General features: G+C 46.6%; 1 protein-coding gene across 2 annotated transcripts in view; it reads left to right on the top strand.

The window, feature by feature from the left end:
- mRpL16 (mitochondrial ribosomal protein L16) overlaps positions 1-17,661 on the top strand; it is a 60,270-nt gene extending 42,609 nt beyond the window's left edge. For both annotated transcript variants that reach the window (XM_077641184.1, XM_077641183.1), the window contains 2 exons: positions 6,021-6,152; positions 17,371-17,661. In XM_077641184.1, coding sequence (XP_077497310.1) covers positions 6,021-6,152; positions 17,371-17,565 — 327 coding nt within the window. In that variant the 3' untranslated portion in view covers positions 17,566-17,661. The remainder of the gene's footprint in view (positions 1-6,020; positions 6,153-17,370) is intronic.
- The last annotated feature ends 399 nt before the right edge of the window (positions 17,662-18,060 follow it).

Below are 18,060 nucleotides of genomic sequence, written 5' to 3'. Positions count from 1 at the left end.
GTGCTGAAGTGAGAAGATTTAAGAAGATGGAACGAGGATTCGCACTCGGGGTCCACACATAGTGCGAATCCTTATGCAGAAGAGAAGTGAGGGGGCCGGCAATTTGCGCAAAACCAGCAATGAAATGACGAAAGTAAGAAGAAAGTCCGAGGAAGCTCTGAAGGCTTTTCAGGGTGCGGTGCGTGGAGGTTTGAAATCTCGTACGGCAGCGATCTTCTGTTAATCTGGCCTGATACCATCCTTGTCGATAAGGAAGCCAAGAACTAGAGTTTGCCGGTCTCCAAAATGGCACTTCTTGGAGTTCAAAATGAGTCCTGCTTTGCCGATGCATTCAAGAACAATATGGAGTCTTTCATTGTGCTCTTGGAAGGTCTTGCCGAAAAGGATGACATCAGATAACACATGCATATTCCTTTTAACCTACGAAGGATAGTGTCCATAAATTGCTCGAACGTCGCGGGGGCGTTGCATAAACCAAACGGCATCACATTACATTCGTACAAGCCATCTGAGGTTACGAGAGCTGTCTTCTCACGGTCGGATGGATGCAGGGGAATTTTGCAATAACCAGATCGCAAATCAACGGAAGAGAAATATGACGCTGAATGCGGACAATCGACTGCGTCGTCAATGCGAGGTAGCGGGTACACGTCTTTCTTGGTTAAGGCATTTTTAAACGACGGTAGTCAACGCAGAATCGCCAAGAATTGTCTTTTTTCCAGACTAGGATCACAGGTGCGGCCCACAGTCGGGAAGAATCTCGGATGACTCCTTTCTGCAGCTTGTCGTCCACCTGTTTTTGAATTATTTTGCACTTAGCCGGAGGTACTCTAAGGTTTCTGGCGAACAGGCGCGTTTCCAGTGTCAATTTTATGCTGTAGTCGAGAGGATGGGAAATGGCTGCCAGATCCGTTGGAGGCAAAGTCGAATACTTGGGCATGATTCGTCAAAATGTCAAAATACCCAGCACCTCCACCAAATGTAGCGGAGGAAATGGCTTTAGTACAGGTGAGAGCTTTGCGGATGAAAGCTGGTCACCGACGGCCCAAAGCCCAGATCAGTCTGCGTGTGCCTCTCTCCTCTTCTTCCTCAAACTCCTCTGCGTAACAATTTTATTATTATTATTATTGTATTTATGATTATTATTTTGTATTATGTCTGTTCATGTCATGGTGTTTATACTGTGGAACCCCGTTCATACGTTTTTCACCGGATTGGGGGGAAAAAAACGTAATAGCCGGGAAAACGCAACAGTAAGGAAAGCTCCGAAAATTAATGAAAAAAGTGCAGCTTCAACTATAGACAATTTATTTCCACAGAGTGCGCTTAGGACTTCAAAAAGCCCAGAATGGTGGCTTGCCGTTTCTTTCGCTTGCTAGAAATCACCACACGTTTCTCAATAGCCTGGAAGGCCGCATTGCTGTCAGCGTCGCTGTGTGGTGCGACGTACCTGCGGAGGAGGTCCGGAGCCGTGACGACTTCTCCAAAGTTAGGATTTGGCAACTCCCCGCCATCATGCGGCTCGTGCTCCTCATCATCACAGTCCGTGGCTTCACTCGCGACCAAGTTCTCAACGATCTCGAGGATGCTTTGACACTCTGACGTCACGACGGCAGCATCCACAGTGACGTAGTCGTCGTATGCGACTCCCATGGCACCCAGCGCATTCATTGCCTCAGCTAGCTCTTCTTCACAAGAGGCAGTTGGCAACTATTCAGCTTCCATTGCAGCTTCCATCTCGCCGTCCGCGCGAATCAGTGCTGCACAGTTGACGCACTCACTGCAATCCATGCTGAAGCGACGTAGTGCGTAGCGTCAAGCATCTAAATGGTCGCAGGCTGCTCTCTGCCACCAATATGCGCGAGCCAACGCTTGACAATGCACTTTCTGTAAGAATGCTTCAAGTTTTTTATGACACCGGCATCCAACGGCTGCAAATGGCTTGTCGTATTTAGTGGTAAAAACACAAGCTTTACGTTCCGAAGTAACGGCGGGTCTCTCGGGTGGGCAGCACAATTGTCCAGAAATAGGACGACACTCCTGCACTAGGCACCCATCTTGATGTCAAAGTACCAAAGAAATTCTTCAAAGGACATGTAATCCATGCATGACTGTTGCTTCGGTAGTGACATGGCAGCAGTCGAGTGTTTTTCAAGCACCGTGGGTTTCGATATTTGCCAATTACCCATGGCTTGAGCTTGTCTGAGCCATCCATGTTGCAGCAAAGGAGCACGGTTAGTCGTTCTTTGCTACATTTGCCTCCGTGGCATGCTTCCCCCTTCAGGCTTAATGACTTAGATGGCTGCACCCGAAAGAAGAGGCCCGTTTCGTCGGCGTTGTAAATGTCATGAGGCTCATACCCCTTAATTATTTCAGGTAGGGTGGCCTTCTAATCATCCACTGCTTCCATGTTGACACTCGCTGCTTCTCCGCTTACCGTCTTATAAGCCTCTTCCGGAAACGGTCGATCCAGCCATTGGATGCCGCAAAGTCGGTGATGCCCAGTTTGTCGGCTATGTCCATTGCCTTCTTGTGCAAAATGCTGCCGTCGAAGTTGACACCGGCAGCGCGAGCTTGCTTGAACCTGGTAAGAAGAGCCTTGTCGTGCCTGAGCCAGGTAAGAAGAGCCTCATCGAGGTTTCCATAGTTGGCGCCACGAGCCTGCTTTGCTTTCGGGTCGAAGAGCGCGGCATTCCCCTCTATCTCGGCACGCTTCGAGACGATGCTGTTAAGCGTCGAGGGTGGGAGACCAAGGTCCTTGGCAATGTCGACTCTCTTCCTCGCTGGCTGCCTGTCGACTGCGTTTAATGCGTCCAGCTTTTCCTCAAGGGAAAGCGCCTTCCGCTTGCGCGACGCCATTTAAGCACAAGTTCGACGTTCACGAGGCTTAATGCACAATGACGATAGAACGATAGAAGAGGAGTCGACCCGTCCAACAACCATGCGGCGACCGTAATCACAGTGATGATAGTGAGAGCATTTTTCATGAATGGCCACCTAGTGGTGGCCTCTCGAACTGGCGTGCGGCTTCTTGCAGCCAGTTCCATAGCCAAGCCCGGCCAAAACTTGTCAAAAGCCAAAATGGCGGTTGGAGCGCGTTGCCTACTTTAGCCCAGGCGTGTTCGGGGTGCTAAGTTGCGACGTATCATGCGGGAACGTTTTTCACAGCTACTACGTAACAGCGGGGTTCCTTATACATTGGATCCTATGGAAGCTATGCTGGGACTTGATGAAAACGACGTAGCAGCCGGGAAAACGCAGCAGTGAGGAACATAACAGCGGGGTTCTACTGCATTCACTTAGTGTGCGCTCGTTTAGGCCAATTGGCTGTAGAGGCACGCTTAAAATAAAATCTATCTATCTATCCGTCCGTCCGTCCGTCCGTCCGTCCATCTGAAACCAATTCTATTAAATACCTAGGGGTGACGCTGTTCAAGAAATCTGAGCTGGGAACAACACGTAAATAGCATATGCATGAAGGCCCATTGAAAGTTGTATTTCCTCAGAAGAAAATTATGCGATGCTCCTCCTGCTGTAAAACTTAATACGTACAAAACACTCGTGAGACCGTCCTTAGAGTACACGGATATTATTTGGAGTCCTCACCAGAAATATTTAATAGGCAGATTAGAATGAACTCAGAACCTAGCAGTACGCTTTGTATACTCAAACTATTCCAGGCATTCCAACATCTCTAACCTGCTAAAGAAAGCAGATCTACACAGCCTAGCTCAGTGTAGAGTAGTATCAAGAGTAGTTCACGTAGCTACTTTATCACGGACACTTCAGCATAACAAAAGAAACATACCTTAGGAACCATTTTGCCACTCCTCAAGGACTAACAATGTGAAAGCACTTTGCCAACCCATAAGCCACATTAATGTTCACAAATATTCCTTGTTCCCTTCAGGTCTCCATTACTAGAATAAACTACTCTACTGTTGTGAACTGCAATGCAGTCAAATCTTTCTTGGAACATGTTAATCACCTTCATCATTCAAGCCGTGATGCTTCTGTAATGATGAAATTGTTATTTTGTGTTTATTTGTGCACATACCTGTCTCTCTTGTTCAATCCGCCATTGTCATTTTTTTTTTTTCTATCTTGTATCCACTCCTGCATGGGCCCGAGAAGGGCCGGCAGCATTCTTAAATGAATAAATAAATAAATAAATATGGTCTAGATGAGCCAGTGAGTGAATTAAACGAAGAACTAATAAAAACAGTGCAAGAAGGCATTTTTTATGAAATATTTCGGCAAAGGGGTAGATGGCATTGAAAGGTGCCATAGGATAGGAAAGAAAGAAGCAAATAAGTCACGTCGTGTTATTTTAAGAATTCTCGGTTACAGCGAAAAAATGTCCTTCAGATCAGCTCATAAGTAAAAGGCTCTAATATATCTTTATCCAAGGACTTTTCGAAGTGGATTCGTGACATCAGGCAGAATTTGAAGAAAAGCTGTGCAGAGGAGAAAGATGAAGGAAACTGTGCAAAAGTAGAACTGGTTTATGATAAGTTGAATATCAATGGTGACTTATTCGGTTGGGACGAAAAGAAAAATTCACGGTTTCAGCTAAGCAAGACAGGGTCTGACTGACACCAGAACCCTAACTCCCGCTAAAGTTAATAAATATCAATTGTAGGAATGTAATAAATAAGGCCGCAGAGTTGGAGGTCCTTATTCTCTCACATGATCCTGCTTTCGCGGTACTGACAGAAACCTGACTAAATGGCTGTATATGACAGTGAGTTTGTTCCTACTGGCTACAGCGTATACAGGAAAGATCGAGATGGTAGAGGCGGAGGTGTCTGTATTCTTTTCAAATCATCACTAAATGTCCTGCAAATGCCAGATATGCACAATGCTGAAAGTATTTTTTGTAAAGCTTATTATAATGGCATTAGATACGTTATAGGAGCAATATACAGGCAACCTAACTCACCTGTTTTTGTGTCCGAGGAGCTGGAGAAATACTTACATGGGAATATTACAACTATTGACCTAATAATCCTTGCAGGGGATTTTAATTTGCCCCCTATAGACTGGCCAACTTTCTCACTCATAAAACATGGCCTTGCTAGTGAAGCAATGCCAAACATTGCATAATCATATGACTTGCTACAAATAGTTATAGACTATACCAGAATTCAGGGATCCTCTATATCAGTTTTGGACTTGTTTTTTGTCAGCAGGTCTATCAACGCTCAGACAGACTGCGAGGTACTTTCAGGGATTTCGGACCATTATGCGGTGATACTAACCCTCATCAATACTTCACTAGACAAAAGAAGAGAGCATTTATCCTTCCCTGATTTCACTCGGGCAGATGTCGTTTCAATTATTGACAAGCTTGCATTTCATTTTGCTGAGTTTGCAAACAGCAAATGCGATGTAAATGAGCTTTGGGTCCGTTTTAAAAATATTGTAAATGAGCATCCCTTTAAACACTGATGTTTGTGTGCGCGCTGGACAGCTTGTCGGGACAGCAATAGCTTTGTCTCTTTTCTCAGCTTCTGACTTTCAGCTACTCGCCGCGGTAACTCAGTGGTTAGGGCGCTTGGCTGCTGAGCCAGAGTTCCCAAGTATGAACCCGGCCGTGATGGCCGCGTTTTGATGGAGGTGGAATGCTGTGCAATGTCGGGGCACGTTGAAGATCACTATGTGGTCAAAATTAATACAAAGCCCTCCTCTACGGCACCTCTTTCTCTCTTCCTTTTTTCAGTCACACCTTCCTCCCTTCCCTTACAGTGCGGTTCCAGCGTCCCCCGAGATGTGACACAATTACTCCGCCATTTCCTTTTCTCAGAAACCAAATAAAAGGAAAACAAAAACCTGAATTTCGGCTACCTGTTGTGATTGTTCATTGGGTGTGGAATTTCGGTGCAGAGTTGGATTTCAGCTGTGTGGTGGTCACATACTGAGGTCTAGGCCATAATGGTTGATGGGGAGGCCTACACTGTGGACTGCCTCATTGCCTGATGATCTGATGAGCTTTGTTTCACGTGTGCTCGTGCATCCAGGGCCAAGGGAAAAGGATGGGAAAAGGCAAGGGCTCCATCGACCACTACGTCACTCCCATCAAGGCAGGCCGCGTCATCATTGAAGTCGGTGGCTACGTGGAGTTTGAGGAAGTCCGGCCACTTCTGCAGGACGTCAGTTCTTTTTTATCTTTTTTGTTTCTTTGATCGTTCTGTTGCCCCATGAAATGGCTTTTTCAGGAGTAATTAGCACTTAGACGAAAATACGATAACAAGAAAATGTTATGCGAGAACAAGGCACAGTACACATGAAGCAAAAGTGGCATGCTCTTAACAAAAAGAACAAATACAGTATGTTGTATGTTGTGTTGGGTTTAATGCCGCATAAGCAGCTAAGGCAAGCACAGTGGTACCTTGATGATATGATCCTGGCTGATATAAATTTCGATATGATATGAATTTGTAAAATTCCCTTAGCAAAGTGTATTGTGTGCATACAATGGATTGAATTTTGGTTTCTTCAAAAATTATCCTGAGCCACTACGGAAGATATGAATGTGGAAGGTGCACTGCCGCAGTGGCCCAGTCGTTACGGCGCTCGGCTGCTGACCCGAAAGCCGTGGGTTCGTCCCATGCCACGGCGGTCGAATTTTGATGAAGGCGAAATTCTTGAAGCTCGTGTACTGTGCGTTGTCAGTGCACATTAAGGAACCCGAGGTGGTCGATATTTCCCGAGCCCTTCACTACTGTGTCTCTCATAGCCTTAGTCGCTTTGGGACGTTAAACCCCAATAAATCAATTGAATCAAAATGTGGAAGGTGCGTTTGCATTCCTGAGCGCTAAGCTTTGCCTTCACAGCACAAATGCTGCGGTTGGGAGTCACGCGTATGCGCCATGATCACTGAGTGGGGGCACAGGGCCATAAGAAATTGGCAGTGGCTTAACTTGGCTAACGCTGGAATTCAGCAAGAAGTGAGGATGCTTGCAAAGCGTCTGAGGCTGCTCGTCCATGGCAGCTCCGCTACACACTCACGACGGCTGATCTGTAAATGTGGATTAGCTCAGCTAATCCAGGATATACAAAGCGAAACCTGTTGGCGTACATTTTGTTCATTGGGGTTGGGGTTGACAATTCTTGACCGATGATTTTGAAGAAAGGAAGGGCGCATAACTGGCTCTCTGGGTCTGTGGACGCCTCAATCGCACTTTGAGGTATGTGGGGGTGGTGAGAGAGAGATGTGGGCTGCATGCATTAGCGCTGACAGCGTTGCGGATAGGCAAGGGGCACTGCAGCACTAGGCCCGCAGCGTTCATTGGGTGACCAACCTCTCCCTATCATTAATCAACCAATTAACTGCCACCTGCCAGAGTGGCAGGGTGGATGCGCTGCCTATCTAGTGTGGTGAATGCAAAGGAGGTTTTTACAGTTGGACACCAAGGCCACATGCATGAAAGGGAGATTAAGGTGTCGACTATCGCAGGGAGTCAGTTCTGTGCATTTCCTTTCGTGAAAATCAACACCAATGAAGGCTCACTTGTTTTTTTTTTGGGGGGGGGGTTTTGAGGAAGTGGAATGGTGCAGTAACTGCCACATAAATCTGTAGACATGTGAACTGCGCCCTGAAGGAAAAGTTAAAGGAGGGAGGGAATGAAGAAAGGAAGAAAGAGGAAATTAAAAATTGGTTTTCGGGGAAAGGAAATGGCACAGTATCTGTCTTGTATCTCTCTTGACATCTGAACCATGCCTTAAAGGATCAGCTTAAGGTCTTCAAGGTCGTTGTGCTGCCTGTGGGAGGACTGCTTTACTTAGTGTAGTGAAGCTTTTCGCTTCAATAAATACTTTCATTCATAAGCAGATGTGTATGAAAACATTTCCCATGCGAAGTAATGTGAACATTTTTCGTGATCTTTTTAGATTCGTATCATCGAGATTCTGCCAGTGATGCCACTGTTGCACCAAATGCGCCAAATCGCACCAAACCAGATAAGCTGGGTGATCCTGATAAAAATTGGGAAAATTCCATCAGCCTGCTCTAGATTGATGGCTTTCGAATTGTCTAAGTAGCCATAATAATAGTTGTCGCCACTGTTTAAAAATGTAAAGGTCCATTGAACCACACTTCTAAAGAAGCGTGATCATCACACTGGGCTCATTTACAGTAAAATGTCTATAATTCAAAATTGTTAATTAGATGTCTTTCAGCTTCTAATGCAAATCTGACCAGATAATTCGAAGTGGCAGCCTGCATCAGCCCAGTTCGAAGATCTGGGGTGCCACGCGGGAATCCCCGATATCCAGTTTGGCCATAAACCGGTAAAGCGACGACCCTCGGAGGCGCAAGGCAGCGCCGGAGAGCAATGCCGATTAGGGTGCCTCGATGTACGTTCTTGATATGCGAAGCACCCTAGCCCGTGTACTCCCAGTACAAGAACCAGTCTATGGTATGACTTGGCAGACTGCCGAAATGTGCGCCTCCGCTTGTCCTGTGGCACAACCGATCTTGTTGCGTACCCACGGCGGATTGACTGCGCCCAACGTCGGCCTGCATAGTCTCTTTGAGTGGTGTGTCAGGGTCAGAGGGTTAGGTTACCGGCACCTCTGATTACTTTAGTATCATCGCATGTAAGTTGGTCTTTCTTTGGAAAAACCATGCAATATTGGAGAGTTGGCTTGGTGTCAAGAAAATTCCAACAGCGCTACACAACCGAGCCAGGAATAGGAGACAAACACTTGGGTAGTATTGAATGGGTAGTTGGGTAGTTTTGAATGTGTGGCAGGTAGTACGTGCCCCATGCTGACGTCCGTTTACGGCATAACGCATGTTGCAAATAGAGGATGGTTTTTTTAATTTGTGGTGTTGATCAATGGGGGAATAATAGTGTAATTATTTTATAGCTGAAAGATAACTGATTAGAATATATATATTGTTACGGTTGTATCGTCACGATCGAGGCATTCTATCCGGTTCAACAGGCCAGGGACGCACGACCAGCAGGAAACAACACAGGGGCCGCTCGAAAAGTCAGAGTCTAAAAAGGGTCTTGAAAAGTTAAAGATTGACGAGTACTTGACCAGCAAGGCTGCCACAGTACCACACTGTGCACTGTTCAGAGATTTGGTAATCATCTGACGCAGTTGTGAGTCAGTGGCTGGAGTAGCAGCAACTTTGTCTGATGCGTCAGCACAAGAGTCATCGAAGCAGGGCCACCTTGGCTACACGTGGGGATCTTCATATGAGCTGGCAAAACCATAGGTTGCCGAGAACAGCTGAGGGCCCACAATTGTGCGCAGCCCTGGAACATCAACACCAGGCAATGTGGAACCAGAATGAGTTTCTTGGTGCAGTTGCAATAGAGAGGTGCCACTTTAGCATGGAAGGTATCGGAAGCACAGCTGGGCCACAAAACTGGGACGCACATCACAGACAGCAAGGTTGCACTGGTATCTTTGAATACGCAAAACAAATCTTCACAAGCTGACGGCTCCTCTAAGAGACCAGACGAAAGGGAACCATCAGTGCAGAGTTCGCAGAGCAGCAGTCGACAGTAGCGCCACACATTCATAAAAAGTCAATACCCAGGGTAACGTCATGTGTACATCTCGGAAGCACTGCAAACTCTGCTGTAAATACTGTTCTGCTGAGGCACACTGCAGCACTGCATATCCCTATAGGGCACAACTCACAGCCTGCGCCATGAACGTTCGCATTGCAGACCCAAAGAAACATAACTTTGCGGCCTAACAGCCTCCTAAGCGATAAACTCATAATAGAGATAGTTGCACTGGTAACCGCCAGAGCCATTGTGGGCACACCATCTACAAGTACATGAACCGTGTTGTTCAACATAGCAGATGGAGGAATTTCTATAGGCAGCGCACAATCTCCGGTGGCCGTACCTCCAGCAGCCGTACTGTCTAGTTTCCTGGCGGAGTGTATGGGGAACGTCGCTATGGTGATGAAGAACGAAGCTTAGAAAAAGAAGGAGGTGGTGAGAAACTTGGTCGGAAATGGAACAGCAGCTGCGCTGTCCGTCAGTCTGGGAGTAGTAGCTCGAGGTTGAGGGCCATTGGCAAGTAGAGTCGTAAGCACAATTACGCGGCAGTGCCCCACCGGTTATAGTGGCTCACCCGCTGGTAATGGGTCAACCACTTATCCAACGTCCTCGCCTGCTGCTTCAGCGAAAGTCTGAGGCTCTTGATAGTGCTGCGAGGAACAATTCACTGTGCCCAGAGGCCAGTCTGCAGCCTGGGTCGCAACATCACGTCGTGCTGCGGATGACTCATTGGCCAGTTGCATGGTGCCGGTCATCGGTCCCAGGCCAGCAAGGCAATGACTCTGGCAAGGTTCCAGTTGCAGCTGCGCCGTTTGTAGTTGGAATCGTTACCCAGCTCCTCCACCACAGTGTTACGGGTGTAACATCACGACTCGTTCTAGCCAGTTCAACAGGCCAGGGACACATGGCGAGCGAGAAGCAACATAGGGGCTGCTAGACAGGGTCAAAGGGTCCAAACCACTTCATCTTCCTCATCATTGCTTCCTCTTCCTTGCCCTTCATAGGTATTTGCAAATCTGTAAAAATATATATTATTGCAGTACAAGTACAGTGTTCATTCAGCACATCTGTTTTCTTTCTCGAGTATGTCTGTGTGCGTTGCAGGACACGATCCCACAGTCTTCGGTCCATGAGTAGCCCGTCACCGCGGAGAAACGACCGGCAGCAGAAGCATACATATATGTATCCCTATATATACATACACACACACACGCATGGCAGCTTGCCGACAACCATTGAGCAGGTGGGCTGCCTGTCATAAAGCAGGCTTCAGACAAACAAGCAAGCACACAGTGGCTAAATGCGGCGAATGGTTGCTTTAGGTGCTGTCGCACTAAAACCCGAAATGAGTAATTTTTTACAAAATTTTATAGGAACTGTCAAAATAACTGGAAACAGTAATATTAAAATACCAGGATTTATGAAATCAGAAATCACACCCTATGGATTGTGGAATCGTTTTGTGTTTTGAAGATGTACATGCTGCATGAAATTCAGAAAAAAAAAGACATTGGCGCTTGCAGAAAAACTTCAGCAAGAAAGTGGCGGAAGGCATGCTATCAAGCTCACTGTATTGTCAAATATTTTTCTTGCAGCATTCGCTGGTTGCCATAAAAATGCCTCTTGTTTGCAAAGTGAAGGATGCTGAATTCACCTGAAACGAATAAACTAGCGACAGTTAGAGCACACTTTCAGCAAGGGCTGCAAGTTCACAATGTTCAACCGGTGGCAAACTAAGTCGGGGCATGCGACAGGTGGCCAGAATCAGATAAAACTGCATCCCCGCGCCGTCTGACGTTGCAGTTCTGGTGTCGAGACATCGCAGTGCGCATGCACGTCCTTTCATGCTCGCAGCCCTGTCTTTTTTCTCGCCTGCAGTGAACTAGCTGATTGCATGCAGCGTTTGGCGGTAGGGGTCCCTTTCTTTATTCAGAGCGTGACGCTTGCAGTTTGGCGGGCGCACGTCAAAGTGCGAGCGTGAGGTAGCGAATAAAGAGAACGGCCTCTACCGCCGAATGCTGTTTACTATCAGCTAGTCCACTGCAGGCGACAAAAAAGGCAGGGCTGCGAGCATGAAAGGACGCGCACTGCGATGTCTCGACACCGGAAGTTCATCGTCAGACGGCGCGACGATGCACTTTTATTTGATTCTGGCCACCTGTCACATGCCTCGACTTATTTTGCGCCGGTTGTACACTACAGTGCACAAAGTGTCCTAAAGGTTTAATGAAATTACCGTATTCACTTCATTTTAATGCACCCTCGATTGTAACGCAAACCCATTTTTCAAGATCAGAAAAAGAAAAGTGCACTTACTTCAATTGTAACGCGCACCAGATTTTCCTGCTTCGATAAACAAATATGCACCTCGGGCTGCCCAATTGACACTTGCATCCCTATACAAGATCACCTTATTTTCAAGCATTAGCTTTTCTCAGCTCATTTGGCGTCCACAGTACAGACTTTGGCAGCATGCCAAGATGCTGTGCTCCGATTCCGATAACATCATGGCACGTTTATTTATCTTTTGACTGGAGCACCAGCGGTGGTGAAGTGCAGGGTGAATTTGGCAGAGTGCCAAGGCACTTGTGTTCCTTAGACGGGAGCATCAGCAGCAGTTGTGCGCTTGGTGCGGAGCTGCCTGGCTGCGCCAGTCTGTACTTGAAAAACTCCACATGTAAGGTCACCTTTTTAAAACTGGCATCGTAGTGGACTGGGCAGGTCTTTGCATGATGTTGTCATGTTTGCTCAGGTACAGGTCAGTGCCTTGCTTCATGGCTACAGAATAGCGCAATGGCACAAGGACGCCTCAGCTGCCAACTTCACAAGCTTCCTCAAGTTTCACGAGTTGCTGCTGACAGTCCGCTTTGTGCTCAGTGCATGTAAACTAAACACTGTACAAGCATTTCAGTGGAGGCGAGGTTGTACATGTCAGGCTTTGCAGCATGTTTTCGGAGAACTACTTCCTCTGACGTAACCATTGTTGAAGTGCTTGTCATAGTCGTAGTGAGGAGAACACAGTCGCTTAGGGGAATGGCCTTTTGCCGCTCTTCCAGGCGAGTTCAGTTTTTGGGAGTGCTGAAAAGTGATACCTGGTCCTTGCAGGACGTGTAACCGCTATGGTAGCCATGTACAAAGTTCTTTTTGCCCATATTAACACGTAATTATGCATTTTTTGCAGTAGCCAAATGCACAAAAGATTTAAGGCAGTGAATCAGAGAATGTCTCTGTAGTCGCAATGGCAGGAAACGTGCGAGACGCTCCTGCCCATTGTCATACACTTGTAAGCTAAGCTGCCGGTCACCCACTCATGCATTGCTGTTGGTAGCATGATGCTATGAAACGGCTCTTTAATAGGCCGAACAAAGTAACAAATCACCATGTGCGCCTTCAGTGCCCGCTTCAAGGCATCAAGGTGGTGAGTGCCACAGGCAGCACATCTCTCCTCGGTTGAAAATGGAAATATTTGGGCAGTGAGCAGTATAAAAGCCTCTACCTGCTTAGAATTAATTGTTTAAATAAAGAAAGTAGGCGTGCATCAAAGTTGGAGTCATTGAATGCTGACTGAGGTCGCAAATTTTCCGCAATGTACCGCTGCTCTATAGCAATGCCAGCAGAATCGGTGCAGAGGGACACCCCTGAATATGTGCTGCCACTAACGGTGGCGCTCACTTCAGGTCACATTAGCAGGCTGCTCTCTTGCCACAGTGACGCTCCGCCGTTGGAGCACCTGTCTTTCTTTCACCATGCTCTGGAACATGCGCTGTGCCAGAATCTCAAACTACAGGACTGTTCGCACTTCGATTTGCCACTTACCAGGCTAGTCAGCCAAGCTGCACGTAAATGTGGGGAACCAGAAAGGTGCACTGTATTATCGTCTTTTATCTCCATTTGCCTCCAACGGTTCGCTTTGCAATTGCATTGCTACGCATCCTCTGCTTTGACGTGTGCTTGCAGCGATGACAGCAAAGAACTGGCAGAAGAGTGACGCGTAGCATGAAAGTCATGAACAAATGTGAGGCGCGCTTGCAATGATGACAGCAATGAACCGGCAGAAGAGTGACGCGTAACATGAAACAGACATGAACAAATGTGAGGTGCGCTTGCCACGATGACAGCAATTAACCGGCAGAAATGTGGCACGTAACATGAAACAGACATGAACAAATTGTGTTGTTCTATTCTCTCGAACATGAAAATCAGGTGCACTGCACAATAGGGCAGTTTCAGTGGTTGCAGTTTTGGTTGTTCGTAGTTTCGTTTACCCGATGGTTCGAAAATTTTGGTTTCGTTTAACAAATTTTTTTCTTACTCTGCCTTACTACAAAACGAACCAACTCTGTGGCTAGTTCTGTTTAAGCAACATTTCCGTTTAACCAATGTTCATTTATCGAGATCCTACTGTATTTGAATGCATTGTTTCATGTAACTGGTGGCGGTATGTTCTAATTATGTCTCTGATGATATTTGATCGCAATCAGATGGGTCGATTTTTACCTGGTCACAATAAATAGGAATAGTTCGGTAATTGCAAAGCATTTTCATTGTGTGCTTTTTGAATTTTAATCATTATTTAACCTGTTTCTTTGTCTTAGCACTAGTGTTTGCATCCAAAATGTTGTGCACGCCAAATTTATATGAAATTTGTAGTGACTTTCTTGTCTCATTTCTCTGACAGCCCTCTTCTGAATTTGTCATGCACAGTTTGCGTGTTATCATGTTATTATGCTTAGTTTGATCACGGCCGGTCTTGAGGGGAGCACGCGCTTTTCTTCTTGCGGCCTTCGCAATGGGGTCTGTTTCCGCCTCCCGCCGCACCTCTGTGGGGTCGCCACTGCCCCACCGCTCCGCCGCTGCGACCGCCGTTCACTCCGAAGGAGAACGCGCACTCGCTCCGAATTTGCCCGCGTCAGTGGTAACCGTGAAGCTTTTACATTTTGCCCCTTACGCTTTACGCAAAGACCGCGAAGTCAGCCCCTTTCCCATGGGCGAAATCTGAAACAACGGATTAACGTTTGCGCGCTCACTCCTTGAGCCCGACTGTGTATGGTCGAACGTATGCTTCGAGCACAGACGTCAACACGTTCTACCCTTATATTTGGCTAAAAAGCAAGGCTTTCAGCTTCTATAGTTCGTCGTCCGGCAGGTTCTTTGAGTGCGTAGAATGATATGCGGCATGTAATACTTGGATGGCGAGTTTCAGAGTAAAGGGTTCTGCAGAGCAAATATAGCCACTGAAATTTCAAGCGCAGCTGCTTTAAGTTTGCACAACAGCGGCATTAGCAAGAATTCATGGTGCTCCCTAGGAAAACGCGTCATGTCATTCGCGAAAGGAACGGTTATAGATGGAACCCAACCCTGGCTGCTGGAGCAGAGCAGGTTGCAAGCACGCGACGCTCAAGATTTCTTCTTGGAAAGGCATTTTGAAGTTTGGCGGCGTCTCACGACCGCCCATCCCACCACATAACAATGCGAAAATTAAGTCACTTGTTTACAGTAACTGCAAGCATGAACTAACTGCCAGCAAAGCAAAATTAGGAACTGCGCTGTCTTAATCAAATCGGCCTTTACGAGCGAGCAAACTTATCTGAGAGGTGATGACTACCAGCTTTGCATTATTCTCCTGTATATTTAGCCTCGTCCTCGCTTTCGATAAACCTCCCGTGAGCATGAACTTTCCACATGTCATTCAGGAAACAAAGTAGCACCACAAAAAGAAGTTTTCCGCAACTTAACGGAGCTCCACTAAACCTCACAGCAATGCACGTTATACCAGCTGGCTTAGCTTACAATGTAAGGAACAGAAAATGAACATTTGCAATGCTTGCATGTTAGTAAAATCCTCTGAATTTAAGAGAACAGAGGGCATTCGGCATTCAAGTCCATAATCTGATGTCTTTTAGAATGATATTTAAACCAAATATTTTAGGAAGCCTCAGAACGCCGCAGGTTGAATATACGTGGAGAACAAAAAATGGCGCTCTTTATGGTAGCTGAAGCCACTCATTGGACATACATACTTTCTGAAATTGCAATACTCAGTACATATCAATATCTGTGGCAGCATACGCAGCTTGTACTGGTTGGTTCTGTATGTTCTATTATTGTTAGTCAGGCCAGAATAACGACAAGGAAGCTTGCGTCCAACTAGAAAATTGTTTATTGGGCTAACTCGTGTCCTCAAACAGAAAGCATGCAGTTAAGCGGCGCAGCAATTAAACGAGCGGTCAACGAAGGTCAGAATGATGGTCGCTCTCGGCCTTGCAAAATTTAAAGGGGACCAGGAACTTGAAACAATAGACGCCTAATGCGCTTACGACAATTTTGAACATGAAGAGAGACTTGCACGCGGCTACAGACATTCCAGAGAAATATGGCGGCCTCTTGTTTGACAACAAAAGCAGAAAGGCCGCGGGCCATTGGCTTCGAGCAGAGAACAGTTCATTACAATGCTTCTTGACTCTTGCTCGCACATTAGTAATTAGCATTCTTTCGAGATATCAGTGCAGGCCTCTCGTTTAAGGAAGTTGTGACGTATAAGAGGGTGAAAATAAGTTCATTCAGGACTTGCAAAAAGCGATATCGGCGTAATTAAGTACTATATGCACCTCCCAGCAATCTTGCAATTTATTTGACAGTTCAACAACTCAAGTATCGTCTCAAGCCACCAGCTACGGCGCTATCGGATTTACGGCTGAAACGTCGTAGAGAATTTTTTCCCCGATATGGTACATTTTTATGGGACGAGCACAAAACGTTCGTTCTCTGAGTTTTCATTATCTTCCTCTTAGCATTAACTTGTCATTTAATCACGCACCATGATATTTAAGAGAGTAAGTGATCACAGTATTTCCTTCTGGATTGAAAACCAGCAATGCTCGACATAGTTGTGAGGAATGGGAGAGCGATTCCTCATTTTAAATATTTTCATCGAGCAAAGTTTGTGACGAAGAATCTGTGCACATGTGGACTGTGTTGAAGATACGCAGCTTAAGCATCTGCATTTTGTTTTCTTTGACTTCGGTGCTGCGCTCACCATGAAGCAGTGTACCACAGCGCAAAACCAGTGAAAAGCCACCCGCCGCCGCAGATGCAGGCGGGAAGCGAGCGGTGGGGTCGTCACGCCTCTAGCGGCAGCGGGCGGCGTGACTCCCGGAGAAAAACTCGCATTGCTTCTGCGGCGAATGCAAAGGCCGTATGAAAGAGTGCGTGCGCCCCCCTCGAGACCGGCCGTGGTTTGATGCAGGAACCTTGCCTTCTGGTCAGAAATGAGTCGAGCAAAATAAGCTTTGAAATGCTTTTTTATAGTAGCTTTTCTTAGCACCACATACAGGTCATTTAAAGCGTGTAACATAACACTTAAGGAACACAACTTCTCCAAAACTGAGCAAATACTGTTTTGGAATTGAAATGCAAATCAGGTAATTTTTTAATGTGTTCGTATTACTACTATCATGTGCACAAAAATTTTCCAGCTATAGGAGCCTTGGGCACCGGTACCCTCTGGGCCTTGAAGGTGCCCCCTTTTGAGCACCCTCTGGTAGGAGCACCTCCATAGTGTGCACCTCCAGAATCTAACCGGTAAAAATGCATTGCCAACCCAGAAGTTTCCACTCACTCAACTCTCCAGAAGCCACTTCCACCACCCTCCTGCCTACCTCCTCCAGAAGCCTCCACTTACCAGAAGCCCACGCAGCAGTGTAATTTAAAAGCAAAATGTACAACCAATACTGCTAGCGCAGATTTATCGCATCATATCGAATGGCACCTGTGCACTTTTTTCACCCATAGGTAGTGTCAAGATTTCTTCTTATGTGCTGCAAACTTTTATTTCCAGGTATGTTACAAGCTTCCTGTGGATGCTATACCAGTCAGCAAAGAGGTACTTGAAGAAATAAAGCGTGAAGAGGATGAGTTGGCAAGTAAGAACATCAATCCATTCACCATCGAGAGGGTCATCGATTACAAGATGCAGGACTCTGCACGATGGATCAGCAAATATGATAGGAAATACTACACCAAATATGTCTGATGTTACAGTAGTGTAAAAGCTGGTGTGTCTGCAGGCTGACTTGTTTTGTTTTGTGCATAGAATGAAGCTCAATAAAATATTTAATGGTTTTCTTCATTCAGTGCAGTGCCTTTGGTAGCTCAGCTTGTGCCTGTGGTTTCATGTTGCTCATTCCCGCAATGGCGTCTGCAACATATTGCCAGGTGGCGCAGAAGCAAAAAAAAAGACGGCGCTTCTGGCGCTCGGATCCTGCCGAGGACAAAAATGTACGCCATCTCGCGTGGCGTCAAGGAGCAACTTTTTGCTGGCCTTGTCCGCAACCCTCCGAAGACTGTCGCCGAGTTTCTCACCGAGTCTTCCACGATTGAAAGGGTTCTTCAGCAAAGAGCGCCCGCGTGCGATCGACCCGTGTCCGCCGCCTCCGTTTCCGGCGAGCTACAATTCCACGGCACCGACGCCACCCTGCTACGCGATCTCATACGTTCGATTGTGCGCGACGAACTCAAGGCAGCTGTA

The sequence above is a fragment of the Amblyomma americanum genome, chromosome 10 (genome assembly GCF_052857255.1).
Source record: "Amblyomma americanum isolate KBUSLIRL-KWMA chromosome 10, ASM5285725v1, whole genome shotgun sequence".
Taxonomy (NCBI): Eukaryota; Metazoa; Arthropoda; class Arachnida; order Ixodida; family Ixodidae; genus Amblyomma; species Amblyomma americanum.
This window is presented reverse-complemented; position numbering and strand designations above follow the sequence as displayed.